Source organism: Montipora foliosa, chromosome 11 (assembly GCF_036669935.1).
Source record: "Montipora foliosa isolate CH-2021 chromosome 11, ASM3666993v2, whole genome shotgun sequence".
Lineage (NCBI taxonomy): Eukaryota > Metazoa > Cnidaria > Anthozoa > Scleractinia > Acroporidae > Montipora > Montipora foliosa.
Window position 1 is genome coordinate 41,418,546 of NC_090879.1, and position 22,450 is coordinate 41,440,995.

The following is a 22,450-nucleotide window of genomic DNA, read 5'->3' on the forward strand; positions in this document are numbered from 1 at the left end:
ACAAAGAGTTTTACATTGTCCTACAGTAATGATGGAGCAAACTTCACTCCATACGATAGCGGAAAGGTATGGAACACGACAAATCTTTGAAGAGACATCATGCTCTAAAAAACAATTTCAGTTGAGCAAGTTGAGAAAGTTCGTCAAGCTGGCACGCCTCTTTCGTTATAGATCGATGTTTGGGATCAACTTGAGGATCCCTCAAAGTATCCGCATTTGTTTTCCGTGCTCCCATGTTCTTTCCACTATTCTAGCTTAACCAAAGGATAGTCGATTCTTTTCCGTGCAGTTTGCTTTCTTGGCTCTTAATAATTTTATTTCTTGGTTCGCCCCGTTGGAGCCTTAGAATAACACTGTACCCTTAAATTTAATCTATAGCTACTTTACTAAGTTACTTGTATAACTCTCGAAAAAAGAAACCGTCTATCAACTTGTAAATAGTTATATTCTTTATTTTTCTGTCAGGTTTTTCAAGGAAATACAGATCAAATAACACCTGTAGGGCACATCCTGGAAACACCAATTATTGCTCGATTTCTAAAAATCAGTATCAAGACATTTCATGGTTACCCAACACTAAGAGTAGAGCTTTATGGATGCACCGATGGTAAGTTCATTTTATTTCTTAAAGACTCAATCTGCACTCCCTATACGCAAACAAAACAGTCAATCATAGTCAACAACTGGTTTGACTCGGTCGGTGAGGCAAGTGGAACGCAATCGCACAGTGGTTGGTTCGAGTCCGGTTCAAATTTGTATATTTTAAGGATTACTTGCAACTGCTGAAGTTGCTTACTTACCTAAATCCTATGATCATCTTAACTTTAATTTCACTTCAATTTTACGCTATTCCGCATTTACGATATCATACACAGTTTTTACTCAAACTGCCTAAACCTGATGGCCGAAGTAAATTAAAATTCAGTGAAACTATCCAACTTTTTAACTGCTGCTCCCGCAGCGCTAATTGCAACCACACTCACACTGTCATCGTCTTTCCAAAGGTTTCCTTAAACCACCTACACCAAAATGCATGGATGCTCTTGGAATGCAATTTGGAAACATACCCGATTCAGCAATCACAGCCTCAAGCTCGGCAAACACAAACAGTTACCCCCCATACGTGGGGAGGCTTCACTTTCTCTCCGCCGGCAGTGGTAAGCTGGGAAGTTGGGCTGCGGGATCCAACGATGCCAACCAGTGGTTTCAGGTCGATTTTGGAAGCTGGACCAAAGTTTCGGCTGTAGCGACCCAGGGAAGACAAGACTCTGATCAATGGGTGAAAAGCTATAGCTTATCATACAGCTATGATGGTGTCTTCCACATCACAGCTAAGGACGAGAACGCGAGAAAGAAAGTAAGAAATTGTAACGATGGCACTTATGCCATGAATTAATGACCATCCACCATCACATCATGGCCCTACGAAGCGTTTTCAAACTTTCCTTGAATCCAGGCACACGTAAAAAATAGCTACTCTCGTTCACGAAAATAGTGAATAAAATGATTTAAATCATGTTAATTACTCCTGCACTTTTCATATCCACTGGACGCCTTTCTTGCGCCCATTAGAAATCTTCTAACCAAAAATACTCTAGTAGAAAGGACTTTTATTCATTTAGAAACCTTACTGGCTGCGTTCAAAATATCTTGCATACTCAAGAAACGTCCTTTTCTACAAAGAAAGAGCTTAATTAATTGCCTCTCTTTCTTTAAAAGTAGTGCAATCTTCTCGCTCATGGGGTCATGTTTGCAGTCTCACGCAAACTAGCTCACATTTTACCACCTTCTACTCTTGGTGTTATAAGTCAGTCGACAAAGCCCCACATAACATAGCAACTAAACAAGACTGCCTACAAATAAATCATAGCAAAACCAACTGCGCTATCCAGTGGATAGCCATATCCACCTTTTGAGCAACTGGGGCCTGATGCTTTGTTATATTGACGATTAGCAAGAAACTGCGTATCCGTACTGCTAATTTTCTGAACGCTTGATTAAATTCTTCCCTCAGATATTTACAGCCAATTCTGACAGATATACCGTGGTCAAGAATGTGCTTAACCGCCCAATAATAACGCGATACATAAGAATTCATCCAGAGACCTGGTACGGCCATATTTCCATGAGAGCGGAGTTTTACGGTTGCAGGAAAGGTACATTACAACTGACTAAGCATTCAAGTCTCTCCCAGTCTTCATTACAATGAACACCACTCTAAATAATAAACAAGTCTCTTGCTTTCATATCGCAAGAGATACAAAACTTTTGCTTAGGGGTAAAAGGACTTTACATATCATTTGTCTAGGTTTATTTTCAATAAACAATAATTCAGTAGAGAGAAATACATAAGCTATACAAAATAATACACACATCACTTGCGTTCAAGAAAAGCCTCTTCTCTATAGAAAAGTTGTATTCATTCCAACTTGATAACCAATAAAAGTGTTTCCCACTTCAACTTTACAGGATTCGAAACGCCCAAAATAAAATGCGCGTCGCCTTTGGGAATGGAAAATGAAAACATTCCAGACGGTAACATCGTAGCATCGTCCAGGTACAACCAATACAGAGGACCGGAACGAGCAAGACTCAACATGCAGCAAGAAGGTACCTCTTTACTATATACCTATAAATCAATGAAGCCACCACTCGCCCATCAATTTTTGTGGAAGTGATTTCACCCTGCTCTAATTATAAGAATTCTTCATTGAGGATTACTTTGTATCCTGGAAAGTAACCTTCATATGTGAATATTTGAATAAAATAGTTTTCTTCTATCTAGGTAACTATTATGGAGGGTGGTGCTCCCAATACGCGGACACTAAACAGTTCCTTCAGATTAACTTAAAACAAGTTACCAAGGTTACAAGGATCGCTCATCAAGGCAGATCTGATGCAGGCTGGTGGACAAAGACCTACACACTGTCTTTCAGTAACGATGGAGCAGTGTTTAGTCCTTATAGGGATGGCGAGGTAAAAGCATCGAAAGTTTAATTTGAGACTCGTTCAGGTTTATAAGCTTGAGAATGTACTATTGGACTTCCAGTCAAGTTCAGAAAATCAGGTCTTACTCGATTGATTGAAATAGTCTAGCAGCTCTCTTCCCTGCTAGCAGAGGTATCTTTTCTTTTGCGTTCGCTGGGCTGACGAGTGCGGGAAAAGAGACCTCTGTCATTGGTCGCGAGTCTCTCTGTCGTGAAAATGCGAGGCGTTTACTCGTGGACCAAATCCTGACTTAATACTTCGCCTCTTGTGCGAGCCCACTTAAAAACAGCGGAATTACTACAAAGGAATGCGTGAGACTCAGTGGGCTCAAATCACAACCAGCAAACATATAATGGGCATGCGTTTTAAAACAGTACCGTCCAAGGTCGTGGACGCGCGGCTGAATCAAAGTGAGTTTCGACTCACAGCAGAGGTCTCTTTCCCCGCACTCGTCAGTCCAGCGAACGCAAAAAAATGGGACCTCTGCTAGCAGGGAAAGAGCTTTTATTGTCTAAGCCATTGCTTCAATAGTTCAGACTTCTTTTTGGTTTGAGTAGCGAACCAATCACATACGTTACGAGACCTGCTAAATCACCCGATTAATTGCCATCATTAATATACATACTCTTTCATTAGATTCTACAAGGCAACGCAGATCACACTACAGCTGTTGGCCATATCCTGGACCCACCTATCGTTGCTCAATTCGTTAAAATCAACGTTAAAACATTCAATGGATACCCCGCTTTAAGAGTAGAGCTCTATGGATGCACTGATGGTATGGACAATCCTAAAACTTCTAAATCCTGTTAAATTTAAACCATCTGAAACCATTTAGCTGAATTATTCTGACTCGCTTCAGTTAAATTGCCACGTTAGATATCATAGTTAATACTCTGAGAATAAGACTTAAATACAATTTGTTAGTCTTGAAACTATGCACCAGATTAGCAGCCATAGACTGAACACTTGAATCTATCATACTTAAATCATTGAATGATCAAATACTCTTGTAAATTAGTATCTCGTCTCGCGGAAACAGAAAGTACAATCAGAGAATCTTTGTCACCCACGGCTTTTACGTACTTGTTTACGCTATTTACCCCTAAGCGAATTCGGTGACTAACGACAATAATGCACACAATCATCTTAACCATTTTCTCTGAAAATTAAAGGTTTCTCCACACCAGCTCCTCCGCAGTGCATGGATCCCCTTGGAATGCAATCGCAAGACATACCAGATTCAGCTATCACCGCTTCAAGCTCTTCTAACCCAAACAGCTATGCTCCCTACCTCGGCAGACTGCATCATCTTTCCAGCAGTGGTAAATACGGAAGTTGGGCAGCAGCAGCCAATAATATAAACCAATGGTTCCAAGTAGATTTTGGAACCTGGACAAGAGTACAAGCCATCAGCACTCAAGGAAGACAAGATGCTGCCCAGTGGGTGAAAAGTTTCATTGTCACTTATAGTTACGATAGCGTCTTTCACCAGACTGTCCACGAAGACAACGGTTTGAAAAAGGTGGGGCTAACAAATCGATATTCTCAATAACACAACTGTTTTTATTTTCAAACCATCAACATCATCAACTCCACGATTTTCGTTTGAAATTCATCCTCAGATCATTAGTATTTGCCGTTCAAACCCATCGGAGGGAAAAGATACAAAAAATATTGTTAAGGTTACATCCAATCAACCTAACTGTGAGAACAGTAAAAAGTGTCGATGGTATTATATAAGCTATAATAATTTAGACTCGCAGCTTTGCTATTAAAACGTAACTCGCGGGTTTCAATACTATCAAACTGTTTCAGTAAGCGCTTAAGAATCCTTAGTGTAAGTGTATAGATTTGTGTACTCAATATGTGTAATTACCTCAAGTACTTTAACGAAGTTACATTCAGCCTTAGTTATCCGTGGGGGTTACAAAAATTAAAAAGGTTGGTCTCTTCTTGACCTCTTTTATTCAAAAAAAGAAAAGGATCCGGAACGAATTGAAGAAGAAAAAATAGATATTTTTAACTTTGGCAGTCTTTTATTTACCCTGGGAGCAGAATATCTTGCTGTAGCTTGTATCTGCAACCATTATATACCACAAAGGACAAACAACAGCACAAGGAACTCCGTACCCAACTATTTACGATTGGTCTGCTTTTTTACGTCTCACAGGATAATGACATTCAACGAAAAGTTAAGAGAAAAGACCCACTTTTTATAACCTTTATCCGGAAAACAATCCACAGAATATGGCCATTTGCACATGTTATTACAAAGGCAGCATTTTCTTCTGTTTATAAAAAGACCTCGAGTGTTGATCCGGCCTGAGTTTGAATTCACGACCAGGCCCATGGTCGCCTGATTCTCAACCTAACGTCCTTGTCTCGCGCTAATATGCTTATTTTGTTTATCCAGATATTCAAAGCTAACTCTGATCGATACACTGTGGTAAAGAATGTACTGGATGAGCCAATTATAACACGTTTCATTAGGATTCACCCTGAGACTTGGAATGGCCATATTTCAATGCGAACAGAATTTTACGGCTGTAAAAAAGGTATTTTAGAACTCTTCGCTTCTTCCTTGGAAATAATGGCTATCGTGACCAGCTGCTATCTAAGGCATAACAGAAAAGAGTTAATTAGGCTCTCTTTCATTTAAGAAATTTTGCTCAAAGTTCGTACACTTCCTTTTCGTTTTCAAACTGAAAACTGGGAGTAAACTCCAAGGAACTGCAAAAATGGTTGAACACAATAAACAGAAGACGCCGCTTTGTACACAAAATTCAGAGCAAGGCAACCCAGCTGGACCCTTCATGGCATAAAATTTCCATTCAAATACTCGAAAAAGAACCACCACTACAGGAAAGGACTAAAAGAGCCACTGTCTGCTTCTATGGACACCAATCTATGCTATAACAAAAATGTGAGGTCGAAAATTTAATTTACTCACAACTAGAAGAACAAAACGCAACAATTAAAACGCGAACTCTCTTTCTAATATTTCCTAATACAAGTCTTCATTGATTCAACAAAATTCGATTTGATTTACGTTAATTCGTCGATTTCAGTTTAGTTTCCCCAACTAGTGCTCCAGTGCTACCAGTGCAACGTGGTAACACACTTATTTAGTTTGGGTTATATTGTTTCATTACTTTCCTATAGAAAATCAAGAAAGTCTTCTCATTGTTAAGATAATTGCCTCGTTTTATAGGATTTAGTCCACCCAACATCGTGTGTGTCGATCCCCTTGGCATGGAAAATGACCAAATTCCTGACTCGGCCTTGAAATCATCGTCCGATTACAATCAGTACTTTGGAGCACAAAGAAGCAGATTAAACGAGCAAAGAGAAGGAAGCTATTATGGAGGTTGGGCGTCTAAGCATGCTGACGTTGGACAGTGGCTACAGATCGACCTGGGAAAAACAACTAAGATAACCAGGATAGCAACACAAGGAAGATCAGATGCAAACTGGTGGGTTACAAAATATAAACTGAGCTACAGCCGAGGAGGAAGGTTTGAGTTTTACAAAAATGGAGAGGTGAGAATCATTTGAAATAGTTCCCTTACCTTCCCTACTATTCGGCAGTTTTGAACGCGTCGCGACAAAGTTGAGTGAGCTTTTGCAACCCCAACAACGTGTTATTGTCTTAAGACACTATATCCACTATCGTACAATAACTAACATACTCAGACTCCTTCAAAACAGATTACCCCCAGCCCCTTCACAACAATCTGACAACCCGCGCAGTTAAAGACATCTATATCGATATAGGAAAGGAGATTTTGAGAAACGTTAAAAATACCGAAATTATCAGTTATATTCTCGAGTATGCCAAGATTTCCTCCAGTGCTCAAACCCCAGGCCACTAGTTTGATTGACTACACCAATGTTTTGTTTGTCTCATCCCAAAAGGAAATCAGAGGAAATATGGACAAGAATACTGCAGAAGGTCGCATTCTAAATCAGCCAATCATAGCTCGGTATTTAAGAGTTCATCCCACTGCTTGGTATGGGCATATCTGCATGAGGGTGGAGCTGTTTGGCTGTAGAGAGGGTGTGTTTCCAAACTTCTTTTTACGACTAAGCCTTACTTAAAGGGGCTGTCACGCAAAATTGATGTAATCTCGTGACACCCAAATACCCAAAAAGTAGAATGAAATATTGCAATAACCACATAAAACTGTTAAACAACATAAAAGAAAAGAGGACCATGAATGGACTTACATTGAAACTGATTGCATTTGGGTAATCTTGAAAAAGGTCGGCCCGACGTTTTTCAAGTTTATGGCAGATCTCCTGGATAAACGGATCGTTTTGGCTCAGATCCTTTCTGTGATGTAACGATAATTTGATCAATAAAAGAACTCCACATTACCATTTTCGAGTTTTAAACTCGAGACTAACTAAATTTTTCTCCGAAACACCCTAAAATAATGTGACATAGCGTCTTGAAATCCAAGTATAAACGTAATTAAATTAATACTTTCCCAAAACTGATTAAAGCGAGCTGGATAACTCGATTAAGAACATTCCTCGTATGCGGTGACCAAACGTTTTCACTTTTTCACTCCAGTCGGTCTTTGTTGATATTCTAGATAAGTGTAAGATTTCTCCAGTGTCTGTAGTAATTTACCATTTGCTTGATGTTACTTAAACTTTAAAACTGATATCATCAACTGCTTCTAAAGGTTTTGATGCTGAAGACACCAAAAAATGCAACAGAATCCTCGGAATGCAAACCGACCAGATCCCAGACTCTGCAATAACTGCATCCACCTCCTACAATTCGTATATGGTCCCTGGAAATGGAAGACTGCATTTTCAGGCAAAAAGTAACGCGTACGGGTCCTGGGCTGTTTCTAAGAACGACAAGTTTCAGTGGTTTCTTGTTGACTTTGGCACTTTCACTAAGGTCACTGGATTATCGACCCAGGGAAGGCAAGATGGTAATTGGTGGGTCAAAACGTACAGTCTTTCTTTTAGCTACGAGGGAGTATTCTTCGAAGACTACAAACAAAATGATACTAAAAAGGTAACCTCACGCTTAAAAAAGTAGCACTGTCGACTTGGTTGAAGTCTACGTATCCTCTCGGTACATTAATGTCCAAAAAGATACTTTTCATTAAAAAAATCAATCATTGATCTTTGACTTTCAAGAAACCACAACTCGCCTGATAATCCTAATGGCTTTTTTAACTTCAATAGTGTCCTATTGGAAACAACAATATAACCCTGAAACAGAATCGAACAAGCATTTGTTTCTTAAAATGCATTATAGTATTTCTAGTATGATATTTTAGTTTCTGAAAGAAATTTTTGGCACAAATCTAACAAACTCATTTCATTTTCCAGATTTTTGTTGGCAACTCTGACCGTTACACTGTCGTCAGTCATGACCTCAAAAACCCAATTATAACAAGATATATAAGGATTAACCCAATTACTTGGCAAGGCTACATAGCTCTGAGGGCTGAATTCTATGGCTGTAGGGAAGGTAAGTACAATAGACCAGAAACCTTCCATTTGTAGATCGTTTTCCGATGATTACGATAGCTTACGATATACAAAAAAAAAAAACACTGATATTAACCTCATTCTTCATGTGTTTGAAAGCACTACTGGAAATCGATCCTCTCAATCTCCATTAGGGAGAAGATGCTAAGAAATTATTCGCGGCCCTTTTACTTCACAATAAAGAGTATCTAAACTTTCAATTTATTGTCCAGGATTTGAAACTCCAAAAGTTGTCTGCGCTACGCCTCTCGGATTAGAAACACGTCAGATTCCAAATAAAGATATCGTGGCCTCCTCGCAGTATAATCAATTTTACGGCCCAGAAAGAGCAAGACTACGCGTAGTTACTGAAGGAAATTACATCGGCGGATGGTCTCCTAAATCATCAAACCAAGGGGAATGGATCCAGTTTGATTTGGGAAAAAATACGAAGGTCACAAGAATGGCAATTCAAGGGAGGGACAACGCCAATTGGTGGACCACAAGTTACTCTCTGTCTTACAGAGTCGACGGAGGAAGTTTCGTTTCCTACGAAAATAGCCAGGTTAGAACAAATTTTCAAACAATTTGTGTCGTGTTTAATCAACACTGCATTTTTCTAAATTCTCAGCTTTATTTGTTCACACAATTAACAAAATTGTAAACAAGGAACGAAGGCTGGTCATAATGAAATGGAAGTTTTCATCCAGAGTAGCATACCTTTCTAATTGAATACTACTTCGTGCTTTGTTCTTCATTTATCCAACAGAAAACGTTTCTGCTCCTCTTATAGATATTTCCTGGCAACAGAGACAGAAATACACCAGTAGGAAATGTAATAAACCCGCCAATTGTGGCTCGTTACATCAAGGTTCAACCAAGGACATGGCAGGGATTCATTGCTCTGAGAGTGGAGCTTTATGGATGCCGGGAAGGTACATTTTGTGCTTAACCAAAATATTTAGGATACTTTCCCTGAACATATTCTTCCAAAAAAGACCACCAAACCTTATGTATCGACAAAACGACAGTAGCGACATATTATTCGAGCCGAGGAAAGCAGCATTTCAAACCGCACATTATAGCTCAAGCGTATCACGCAAAGCAAAGAAACGAGTTTCCGCGACACCGATGATCTCTCCAACTTTCAATTGTACTCGCCCAATACTTCAGCCAAATAAAAATCGCACCATTTTCATACTTGGAATAATGATCAGGGATCTTAAAAACTGCACAATATAAAACTAAAGAGTTCAAATTAGGTTAATTTGCTAGCCATAAAGAGAACATCTGCCATTTTAAGCACACTTAAAAACAATAACTCTTTTAGGATTCTCAACACCAAAGCCACCCACCTGTTCATCACCACTTGGAATGCAAAACAACCAGATACCAGACTCCGCTTTACGTGCTTCTACGTCGTACAATACAAATTCGATGGGACCTGGTAATGGTCGGCTGCACTTTCAAGCAACATCGGGCAAGTATGGATCTTGGGCAGTGTCTACGAACAATGAATTCCAGTACTTTGAAGTAAACTTTGGTGACTGGACCCAAGTTACGAAAGTCGCCACACAAGGAAGGCAAGATGGGGCATGGTGGACTAAGAGCTATTCGCTTGCTTACAGCTCTGACGGAGTATTCTTTGAGGACTATAAGGAAGATAACGTCGTCAAGGTAACTACAATTCCCTTTTTTAAACCCCTCAGTAACAAAAACCGCAACAACAACAACAACATCAACAAAAGAAAAAACAAGGGAAAAATGCCTCAACGGAGTAACGGCTTTGATTGCCTTTACGTTTCTCCATAAAACGCTGTTATGACTTAATACCTAAACCAATGAGGAACTGAAAACCCTGGCGGGTAAGCGTTGTGTGCACTTTGACTGGAACTGGATCACGCCGTCAAATTTCAAGCGAGAGTACTAGACTTGCTCAGGAATTCATCCTGCCTTTGGAGCGCTCTGAAGTGAGATCTTTGATTCACGTTTCCATTCTCCACTTGGTCTTGGCATCTTTGATTACTTAAATTTACTTACATTTCTGGCAGCCTTCATTTAATGGCAATAACCAACAATCGTGTACTGAGTGGTAATAAGATTATCATGTATTCTCTGACAGGTATTCTTGGGAAATTTTGATCAATATACGGTGGTTCATCACAATCTGAAAAATCCGATCATCACCCGGTACCTTCGCATTAAACCCAAAACATGGAATGGTTATATTGCATTACGAGCTGAGTTTTATGGTTGCAGACAAGGTAAGTTGAGCTGCTTTGCATCTATATGTCGACAATAAAAAGTAAAAATTTCCAATTAGCATGGTAAGTCAGCAAAAAATGATATTATCAGAAGTCACTCACCATAATTGTTATCAACGACAACAAATTTTAAATTACCTCAAATCGTCCATTTCATGAGTCTGCAAAGTTCACTCTACTATGACAAATCGCAAACGTTGTTATCTTGTCTATCAAATATGATCCACAAAATACCGGAAAGTCTTTCCTTGGCCAAGACCAATGTTAACCATCCTTGCAGACGTCTTTTTGGTTGTAGTTTTTGTCCACCGAAAAGTATCGAGTTTCGGTAGAGAAACTATTACCGGAAATACGACTGCCACGAAGGCTACATTAACGTTTAATTTCATCTTCCTTGAAAGGTTTTACGCCTCCAGAAATCATATGCAGGGATCCCCTGGGAATTGAAAGTGGCAAAATTCCAAGAACTGCTATTGCAGCCTCGACAATGTACAACCAATATTGGGGACCGGACCGAGGCCGTCTAAGAACAGTTAAAGAAGGAAGCTACGGAGGAGGCTGGGCTGCTCAGTATAACGACGCAAAACAGTTCTTACAGTTTGATCTGGGCACCGTCACCAAGGTAACAGCTGTTGCAACTCAAGGAAGATCAGATGCTGATTGGATGGTTACCAGCTACACTTTAGCATTCAGCTTGGATGGCGGAAATTTCATTCCCTTCGGTGATGAAGATGGACAGGCAAGGAAATACTAATATCTCTTCTATGAACCACTATATGTTATTTAATACTTGGCTGAAAATACTGTTTTTCTGTTGTCACTTGGAACAAAGACAAGATATAACCAAAAAAACCCGGGCGAAAACTTAAAGTCTTTATCACCGATTGCGAACGATAAGATCAGTAACAGTTTGGCCACCCTAGTGCGATCTACAGGCTTATTCATTACATGCCGCATTATTACTACAAAGATCAGATTAAAAACAACTTTGTAATATATAGATTTAGCCAAACCTAGAAGCGGAGCTCCCTGGTCATTTATTCTTACTGCCTGTAGGGTTATTGAAAATACAAGGTTTCGAATTGTCCACGTTTTGATGTTTCCGGTTGCTGCTTTCATAATTAAATCATTTTCTTTGCTTTCTTCTATAGAAAAATTCATTGCCTAACTAGTGAATTCCACGGTAAATTTTACGCTCTCACGAAGCGATAAGTACGATATCGGTTTTCCCAGTAAACTTTACTTTGGAATTCACCAGTTTGACAATGAATTTTTCTTGAACCGAATGAGTTTTAAAAGAAAACAAGCACACCCTCAGCGATCGAATGGAAAAGGAAAAGAGCCATCTGAGAGTCGACTGTCAATAGCCGCCAGCGAATAGGAATCACGCTAAAATTAGAGGCCACAAAAGAGCTTTGTTAGTTCAAGGTCATAAAAGAGTTTTACTGATGTACTTTATTCCACGTTGTTTCTGAAAACGAGATCATTCACATTTTGATGTATTTCACTGAAACACGCCAGGTTGGCTTGGAACAAGAATCAGCAAAATACGGCAATGCAACCAAGAAAGGACTAACTTCAAATAAGATCCGCTCCAACGCCTAAATAACATTTAGGTGCTATGAACAAACTTCTGAAAACACAAGCTAGCGAAATTTCCCCCTAATTTTACGAGAACTCAATGCGATTACGTGTTTATAGCATAAGGGCAAAATTCTTGTCACAGTCGAGGCACATCGAAAACCAGTTGGGCAAACGGATTAAGAAAGCATTTGTTCGCTCGCATTTTAGACCAAAACAAACAAACAAACAAAAGAAAAGAGTACAGATAATTGTTATTTAATTCCAGTTGACAATAAAAATTCGATTTTCATTCCTGAACAAAGGAAAAACGGTTTAGTGCCCAAGGAAAGAATTTGTGGAGTAACTTCTTCCACTAAGTATGAGCTATTACTGGTATTCTGTTTTGTCGTTGTCGTTCTCTTTCGCTCTCCTTTCGTTTCTGTTCTAGACATAGGTCCTCCAGACATCATGTAACCGTATCAGAGCTTCTAAAGATATGCCAAAAATTGCAATACAGAGGAAAATCAGCTCTAAGCAAATTAAAGAAAGAAATTCAGTTTTAAGTTTACATCCCGATGACTGCGTAGCCGCCAGTGTGGACCACAGCTATCATGATGTCAAACTGGGTTGAAACTACCAAAAATGCAGAAAACGTTTTCCAACCCGTTTTCCGCCTGAAAACGAAAAGCGTTGACTGTGTAGAACTATAGTTGACGTAGTATGACCGTGTAGCCGCGTCGAGCCACAGAAAGGGCGCGCAAAATGAAGCCTCGCTTATGTTTAGGTGAGTTAATGGTTTGAACCTGCAATCCAACTGAAAACCAGTACCTGGTCAGCGGTCAACTTAAAAAAAAGCCGACCTCGGTGAGCTCTAAGCTTGAGCTCGCGATATAGTCACGTTATACTGGTCAGCGGATACCTCGTTTTGACAAGTCCCAGTTGATCAAAACATGGATGTCCAATATCAAAGATGTATGCTGTAAACGAGCACGATAATGGTCTCATTGACATACATGGAGGGGTGGACAGACGTACGGCCGGTTGATGACGTCATGGCTATAAAACAAATTTCTCGCATCGATGGGTTACCATATTTTCTTAACTTTGGTGCTCTGCGCGCGCGCGGAGCTTCGCTAATATTTTTTGTTGAGCTTTGTTTTTAAATTCGTTTTTTTTCTCGTTATTTTATTAGGTATTCACTGGCAATACTCTTGACAGGAACGAACCCGTTGGTAACATAATTGATCCACCCATAACTGCGCGCTTTGTACAAATCCGGGTAAAGACTTCAAGAGGTCATCCAGCTTTGCGTGTTGAGTTCTATGGCTGCACTAGAGGTCAGTCGGTAAATTCATGTAATTTCTAATAAACTGCTTTGCATATTCTTTCAAGATGTTGCTTACATGGAAGTCCAAGCATTCATAACCACCCATGATTTCCACCTCTAACATTGATTTGCCGCGTTTCACTGATGCATTGAATACAACAAATCAACTTTTCGAGTTTCTTCGTTTCAAATGACGTAACAAGTCACCTTGTAATTAAAATAAAATAATAAATTAAATCTTCATCTACTTATAAAATTAACACAGGTTTCCCAGCCCCAAGGCCTCCAGTATGTGCAGAGGCGCTAGGAATGCAAAATGGAAAGATACCAGACTCTGCAATCACGGCTTCAACAGAATACTCCACAGCATATAAAGCCGTTAATGGAAGATTACACTTTCTGTATCGATCAGGAAGAGTCGGGTCCTGGTCAGCAAAAACAAACGACGTTTTCCAGTACTTGCAGGTAGATTTTGGCGATTTCACAAAAGTCTCTCGCGTAGCCATTCAAGGAAGAACAGATGCGGATCAATGGGTCAAAAGCTTCAGCCTTTCGTATGGCTACGACTCGATATTTTTCAGAGTTTACGAAGAAGATGGAGGAAAAAAGGTAAGTAACTTTACATAAGAACACAAACTTCATATATAAAACCTTCAAGAGGAAAATGGTAAGAGCAAAATGCGGCTTTCTCTTTCTTCAAACGTCAATAGTCTTCACCATTAAAAAAGAACCTTACCTGGCCAATCTTACATTTAAAAAAAAAATAAGATGTTCAAAGTACTTGTTTTCCACGTACAATTTACTTTCATAGAAAGGCGAATAAATTACTGCAGGTACACAGTTTCGTAATTGCTTCCATTGGTTAAACTTATATTGCCAAAAACTGGAAAAGCAAACTTGCTCAAAAAATGTGGTCATCGGTCGTGTTTTGATTTTTCATCTGTTTTCTAGACAGTGCGTGTCGTGTAGATTAAAGGACCCTTATTCTTACGTTTCAGGTATTTCCTGGAAATAATGACCGATATACAGTTGTAATGCAGGCTCTTAAAAAGCCAATCATCACACGCTTCATTCGTATCCACCCGGAGACGTGGCAAGGACACATTTCCATGAGAGCAGAATTCTATGGCTGCAGAGAAGGTAGGTAAACAAGCTCGTAGATTACCACTTAAAATTAGAGTATCACTACGATTACGTAAACGAATTTCCAGAATACGACTTAACCAGACATATATTTCTAAGTTTACTAGTTGATGATGAGTCGGTCAGTCATCTTGCTAATACAACGCATGCTTTTACAATGAACGCCATTAACCTCGCATAATTAAAATTGACAAACGTATTCGTCACTTAACGAATGATCATGGGACCCCAAGCAAAAAGTAACGTAGCCATTCATAAATGGCGGCCAAGAAATTTCTTGTCTTTGTGCTAGTCATCCTCACTAGCCTCGTTTTGGAGCAAAAGTTCTTCTTTGACTTTTGTTCTTGCTAATGAGGCTGGTGAGGATGATTAGCATAAAGACAAAAGAATGATTTCTTGGTCACCATTTATGAATATATTGGAGAAAGGAACACATACCGTGCCTCTTTACCTTTCGACACACCCATCCGAAAAATTGGTTTTTGCCCTCTGCGGGACTCGAACCCACGCCTCCCTGATTACTAGTCGGGCATGCTAAGCCACTACACCATCAAGGCTGCCACGCTGGCAACGCAGCAGATTAATGAGGTGACTTAGCAGCGTGGGGATCCCAAGGGCCCGACTTTCCTTCACTTGAGTGTGTATCCTTGCCTCTAAGACCCCAGACAGGGTTTAGAACACATGAAAGTTTACTTTGGAATTCACCAGTTTGGCAATAACTTTTTCTTGAACCGCATGAGTTTTAGAAGAAAACAAGCACACCGTCAGCGAGCGAATGGAATAGGAAAAAAGCCATCTCTGAATCAGAGTAACTGTCAATGGCCAGCGAATAGGAATCACGCATAAAATTAGAAACCATTAAAAAAAACTTTGTCAGTTCAAGGTAAAAAAAAGGGTTTCAACACTTAAAAGACACTCTCTTTAGATCGAATGACGCTACAACACTGTATCACGTAACAGCAATGTTATGGTACCATATGAAACTCCGATTATTTCTAAACAAGATGTAATCATTACTGATATGCAATAAGTTACCTTGGCAACGGTAAAGACCAGCAAAAACACCCTATATTTTCGAAAACGAACTCCGTGACCCCCCTTTTTTTATTGCTGGAAAGTGATTCGAAGGCCACGATCAAACGTTCGGCGAAGGTTTAGAAAATTATGTCCCGCAGATTCAGAGCCACCTTTAAAAAATTACAGAATTGAGGTGGCTCTAAATCCGCTGGACAGAATGAGGATCACCGTGTTCATTTTTGACATAAGCAACTAAAGACAAAATAAAGGTGTTTTTACAGGGCTTGCCCGTTGCCACGGTGACATATTACGTCACAATGACTGCATCTTGTTCAGCAAAAATCCATGTTTCATTTGGTATCACAATATTGCTAATACATGATACAGTGTTGTAGTGCCGATCCTTCTAACAAGAGCGTTACATGGAAGCGTTGAAACATTTGATTGGCTGTCTTTTAGGAAAACGGTGCGGTTTCTGCATGGTCAGGGCCAAAGCAGCAAAGAAAGAAAGTTGTCGAGTTTTATAACTGTGGTTCAGTATTGCAGGTACCACAGATCATATATTTCCTCTGAAAATTGGAAGGGAACTTCCTTAAATTACAAGGAAACGAAGCCATATGCTAACTTTCTTGGATATGTCTGGCGATGTACTCCCGACAAAACTCTAAGCTCATGATAACCATCATGGGTTTCAATTCCTCCAATTCGTTATTATTCAGTACGTAGTCGGAGATTACGTTTTGAAGAGAGTTGAAATGGCACTGGAATATAAAAATTCCAGTGTCGAAAACCAATTTTGCATCACGCAAGTTAATTGTTAATTAACCTTTTCAAATCCGTTTACGTGACAATTACTCAAAAAAGGAAACCCTACCCTTCCAACAAAACGAGTACATCGCACTCTCTACTTCCTAAAACGAACCGTGCATTATCGACTTAAATGACCTAGCTTAAGACAAGCCTAATTAACTTGAAAATGGCAATTAATCTCCCTTCATAAAATAGGTCTCTGTTATGTCCAAAAATGACCTATACTTAACATCATTCGGAATAATTAGAAATTAAACTTTATTGATACTGATCACAAAACTACTCAAGGCCCGGGTTGCTCTAAGCATGGTTAGCGCTAACCAGCGTTAAATACCATGGAAACCTATAAGGTTTACGGATACCCCTTAACCAACGGCTAGCGCTAACCAGACTTCGAGCAACCGGCCTTAGAATGCCAAACCATAGCAATGTAACACGCTATCCTTCTTTCTTGCACAAGGGTTCGAACCGCCAAAACTCGAATGCCAATCAGAACTTGGAATGACAACTGGTCAAATTCCCAATAGTGCCATCACAGCTACCTCCCTCTACAATCAATATTATGGTCCAGAACGAGCCAGACTTCAAACTAGCAAAACGGGAAGTTATGCCGGAGCATGGATTCCTAAAGCTAATGATATCGGACAGTGGATTCAAGTCGATCTTGGCAAAATCACCAAAATAACACGGATTGCCACCCAAGGACGTCAAGATGCAGCTCAATGGGTCAAAACGTATTCTTTAAGTTACAGTGTTGAACGAGGCCCATTCCTACCCTACAGTAACAACTCGGTACGTAATAACGTAAATCTCGTTTGTTGTCAACATTTGCCGTTATGAGTTGAAATTGAATGAATTCGTAGTTAACGCAAGTGTGAACATTACCGAAGCCCGGTCGGATCTGTTACAAACTGCAGAGACCCTTCATTTGAAGGCAAAAGATTGTTTTTTTTTTGATAAAGCAAAAACCGAAGAACCCGAAAAAAATCTGGCAACAGGAATACAACAGTCCACAAGTAAAACCAGCCACGTATTGAAGGGTGACCACTCTCATTAAAGACCCATAACATTCAGAACAATAAGAACTGCATCGTCATAATTTCTCTTCTCCTTTTGGATAAACTGTTTTCCCTTCAGCAGTACGCTAATAGCAGCAGTGTCTTCCTGATTATTTCAGTCAGTTTTGCGCAATTAAGTGCTCTTGCAGTGTTGTCAGTCAAAGCGTCATAATTGTTCTTAATAAGTAACTGCTTATATATCTTAGCTCCTCATTAATGTTTACCCTTTTTCGTGAGAAAACTTTAACCTGCCTTCACAACTTATATCCTTTCAGATTCTTACCGGGAACAAAGATCAAAATACCGTCGTTGGACATATTCTCAATCCACCTATCGTAGCACGCTACATCAGGATTCACCCCAAGGAATACCAATCCTATATGGCGTTACGCTTTGAACTTTACGGCTGCACCGAAGGTTTGACGGATAGCCCTAAAATCTAACCATAGCCAACTTTCAATAACACCTATCATAAAAATAACGAACAGTGAACAATAACTTAAACCACGTAAAACGTTCAGTTTCACAAACCTTTCAATTAAAAAAAAAAATGGAAAAAGGGTTAACGAAACTTTGCTTACTTTAGTAGCAGAACAGACTGTGTGCAGTGTTCCAGATATTAGGGGTTAAGACAGCGAATCCCTGTGCCCAATGATAATTCTTTGAAATCTATTAATCGTGCCCGTGGTGTGGTTATTAGGGACCTTTTAGATACTAGGACGATGACGAGAACGAGTACGAGTTTTAACTGCCTGCTTTTAGCGAAAATGCTCAGAAAATTTAAAACCCGTTAAATTAATCTTGCTCTTTTTTAGTAGTGTAGGTTGCTCAGTTATTCTTATGGCTGGTAACTGAACCTTTTTGCTGATCGAAAAATGCGAAAACTGCTACCGTGTTGTTGACTTGTTTTAACACAACATTTTTGCAAAACCTCGTACTGGCGACGGTATCACGTTTTTCCCGCCAAAATGACGCTGGTTTGCGCGCGCTCACTGTAGTTCTATGAGAGAATCTTGTACTCGTAGTCGTTCTCGTTTTAGAATCCAAAGCTGTCTATTATTATCTGTTTTTACCATGACAGCCGGCCCACTTTAAAACCAAGTGACCAGAAAGGCGTCGTCTTTGAAATAAAAGGGAGCTTACGAAACGAGGACGACGACGGTTACAAGGACTTCATTTAAAAATACAAATCCGCGTTATTCATATCACTACGAAACTATTTCATGTAGTTCCGCGTTAAAAATGTGTAGTAACTGTCGAGGAATTAAACTGGTATGAGTGGGTTCGAAGCGTAGAGAGAGAACTGAAAATTCATCGTCATGTGCTAACGTCCTCCACAGAACCTTGAATTTGGTCATTTCACGTCGTCATTTAGGAGATGACGGCAAAGAAAAGTACCACAATGTAAAACGCACGTGCAGAGCGTGCAGAGCAATTGTTTTTGCTCGCTAAACCTATTGTTTTATAGCGTCGTCGTTGCCGTCGGCGTCGTCGTTTCGTAAGCTCCCTAAACAGAAGTGTGATACGGAACTAAAAATAGATTTCAAACAATTTCATCGAAAAGGGCCAAATGTGGGGAATTCGCTCTCTTATTTCATATTTTCTTGCGTGGAGTACATATCTCAAACTGAAAAGATACACAGAAATGTCTAAACACCTACACCTTTCATCCTTTATAGGTTTTCTCATTCCCCAAATACCCTCCTGCCAGATTCAACTTGGAATGCAAAACGGAAAGCTGCCAAATTCGGCAATAACTGCCTCTTCGCAGCTTAACTCATACTATGGACCCGAAAATGCTAGACTACATTTCCATCCACAAAGCGGCCGCTACGGAGCCTGGATTCCAAACAAACAAGACCACGCTCAATGGCTACAAGTGGACTTTGGAGTCGAAACGGTAATTACACGAGTTGAAACCCAGGGTCGTCAAGATGCTGCTCAGTGGGTAAAAGAATATACACTCCGATATAGTACCGACGGCAATTACTTCCAGCAATATCAAGTTAATGGATACACCAAGGTAAATCACTTGCTACGCTTTAAGAAAGAAATTATCCTTTTCTCGCGGGAATGACGGGACACCTTTCTCATATCGCATTTAGTTAAAATCATTGAAACGAGAATCGAGTTCTCACTCAAAAATCACTGTAAACAGAATAAGATACGCTATTAGTGTCTAAACGATCAGGCTAAAACGAAGATAAGATGAAAAAAACCCCAAAATAAATGTTTTCTCGTAACACAGTATACAAACTCGTAAATGGCCTGAACTCAGGAGTCGAACTATTATTAAGAACGATTGTCCGGGTAAGTGTACTCCTGAGAAGGATTGTTTCGGATGACATTGACAGACGTTTCGGACTTCACAGCCAATGACGTCAAGACTTAACTGACAGTCATCCAATAGCATCACCACCATCTTATCCCGTTACACAAGTCACTTGACTCTGAGAATTTCTTCCGCGCAGAGTGTCAAAGTGTCGTCAATGTCATCATTAACAGGACTACACTCACCCGAACGATCGCGTTTTTATCGATGACGTAATGCAAATATAGTGATTAGTTCAATACAAACCCAGCACACGGTATAAAGCCCGGAAAAACGCTTCCACACAAAGGCCACGTTAGTTTATTCTGAGTGATAAAAAGAAAACAGGCATTGTCATTTTAATATACTGAGGTAATAAACAAAGCGTATTGACGACGACATAATAAATAATTTACCTCCCACATCAAATAAACTTACAATCTTATTTCTGCAGACCTTCGTTGCCAACAGTGACAGGTACATGGTTGTCGCTCATGACCTAAAGCCACCCATCAGCGCTCGGTATGTTAGAATCGTCCCAGAGGAATGGAATAGTTACATTGCATTAAGAGCAGAGTTTTATGGATGCAAATCAAGTGAGTAGTTAACCGTTTAACAACGCTTGCACAATTTGTGAAAATAAAAATTGAATTTCTCCAGAAATGGTTAGTGTGAATGGATTTGCTGCTTCTTGCTTTCCAGCCAAAATACCTTTTTAATAATTATCAAGAACGTAAATTACATTCGTCGTCCTTAAAATTTTGGCCTATAACACCAGCAGTCTAAAGGACCCTTTAGTTACAAGTGTGTGCTACATTACGGAAGTTACCTTTTATATGGTTGGTGCTCTTTGTTTGTTTATATTCAATCCACTTAACGTGCTTTTCTTCACACTGGACTCCAAATTTAAAATAAAGTTAAAGATGCAGTCGTCATCTCCACTACATGATCATTTTGTCAACTGAAATTCAGTCTATTCTTTTTGTCTTACATTTCATACGAAACAAGTGAGACGAAACCTAGATAAAACTTTTCCGGGAACAGTACTCTCCCTGACACAAGTCGACCCGGCCTAAGTTTAATTCTGCTGTTTTCCATACAATCACAGCGTTTTTCTGCCTTTTACTAACCGGTGAAATGGAGAAAGTTTGTATCTCTACTCTCCCTGTTGTATGCAATCTAGAAACCTATTTACTAGAACTTGTGTATTGCCTTTCCGTTGTAGATGACGGTGGCTATTCCGCTTGGAGTTCATGGAGTCTTTGTTCTGCTTCCTGTGGAGGAGGACGACATTCTCGAAGTCGCTCCTGTACCAATCCCCCTCCCAGCCCTGGCGGCAACAATTGTTCCCAGCTGGGACCTGACACCGAGACGGGCAAATGCAATATCAACGGCTGCCCAGGTATAAACTCAATTGCCCAATATATCATAAACCCCACATGAACATTCTGAAGATTTACCACACGAAGTAGACTAGTTCTCCACACAAAGAAGCAAGTTCTTTGCGCTATCTTTGCAATCAACGCAGATATTCCTTTTGGAAAAACGAGTAGACAGTACACCGGAAGACAAACAACAAGCCATTATTTAAAATGCAACTCATCAGAAGAAGAAAAAACGCCTTAGAACTTTCACTACTATTCGTTAACGAGCTTTAATGTTAATTACTTCGCTCCAAATCTTGCGGAGTGGGAGCGCGAACATGGGTCAACATGGCAAAGAACATGCACCAATCCGCCATTGGCAAACGGTGAAAAAGACTGCAGCTCCCTTGGGTCGAGGGTAAAAACTACACAATGTAACACACAGAACTGTCCAAGTAAGAATACCATATTTTTGCTGAATTCTTCCACAGTATCTGAAATGCAAACTGATCCAAAGAATATTCACATCTTATACATAGATTGTCCTGCCTCTTTGAAGCGCGATTTCATTGTTGGACATAGGGACTTTCCAACAATCTGGTTCTTTATATAAGGCAACGACATTTCCATTTGAGGAACGACGCAACTAGTCGCAAATGTGAGACCAAGCCAGCCTCTTCCGCAATCAACACTGAGTGTTTCCTTAATTGTTCACATTGTAGTCCATGTATGTACACGTGCATAAAGCCACTTCTCGAATATGACTGACTTGGTGTTGTATATAACATTTTACGTGTCTTGTATTTATTGTTTTTAGTCAATGGAGGTTATACCGATTGGACAAAGTGGTCGGACTGCTCTACTTCCTGTGGATGGGGTGAACGTTTGCGAAAAAGGACGTGTACTCGACCTGTGCCACAATATGGCGGAAAAAATTGTGCGAGCCTCGGACCAGCGCAGCAAACAGAGAAATGTAATATGAACGCATGTCCAGGTACGTTTCCATTTCAGCGAAAGCTGGTTTACGTTCAAGAAATATTCATAAATCCAATTTGTTACGTTTCTTATCAAAGGTCAATTGAAAATAATAATCTTATTGAATAAGA

The 22,450-nt window shown here is 39.8% G+C and overlaps 1 protein-coding gene across 1 annotated transcript in view; it reads left to right on the top strand.

The window, feature by feature from the left end:
• LOC137977128 (uncharacterized) overlaps nt 1-22,450 on the top strand; it is a 37,155-nt gene that overhangs the window by 6,033 nt on the left and 8,672 nt on the right. Inside the window, exons 7-33 of the mRNA XM_068824405.1 lie at nt 1-66; nt 466-607; nt 1,005-1,357; nt 2,015-2,156; nt 2,470-2,610; nt 2,786-2,976; nt 3,625-3,766; nt 4,164-4,513; nt 5,405-5,546; nt 6,203-6,531; nt 6,907-7,048; nt 7,683-8,026; nt 8,347-8,488; nt 8,721-9,052; nt 9,281-9,422; nt 9,818-10,164; nt 10,610-10,751; nt 11,153-11,490; nt 13,507-13,651; nt 13,907-14,250; nt 14,640-14,781; nt 17,072-17,403; nt 17,945-18,086; nt 19,349-19,692; nt 20,435-20,576; nt 21,206-21,382; nt 22,162-22,338. The exon at nt 1-66 is cut by the window's left edge and continues 125 nt beyond it. Coding sequence (XP_068680506.1) covers nt 1-66; nt 466-607; nt 1,005-1,357; nt 2,015-2,156; nt 2,470-2,610; nt 2,786-2,976; nt 3,625-3,766; nt 4,164-4,513; nt 5,405-5,546; nt 6,203-6,531; nt 6,907-7,048; nt 7,683-8,026; nt 8,347-8,488; nt 8,721-9,052; nt 9,281-9,422; nt 9,818-10,164; nt 10,610-10,751; nt 11,153-11,490; nt 13,507-13,651; nt 13,907-14,250; nt 14,640-14,781; nt 17,072-17,403; nt 17,945-18,086; nt 19,349-19,692; nt 20,435-20,576; nt 21,206-21,382; nt 22,162-22,338 — 5,872 coding nt within the window. The remainder of the gene's footprint in view (nt 67-465; nt 608-1,004; nt 1,358-2,014; nt 2,157-2,469; nt 2,611-2,785; nt 2,977-3,624; nt 3,767-4,163; nt 4,514-5,404; nt 5,547-6,202; nt 6,532-6,906; nt 7,049-7,682; nt 8,027-8,346; nt 8,489-8,720; nt 9,053-9,280; nt 9,423-9,817; nt 10,165-10,609; nt 10,752-11,152; nt 11,491-13,506; nt 13,652-13,906; nt 14,251-14,639; nt 14,782-17,071; nt 17,404-17,944; nt 18,087-19,348; nt 19,693-20,434; nt 20,577-21,205; nt 21,383-22,161; nt 22,339-22,450) is intronic.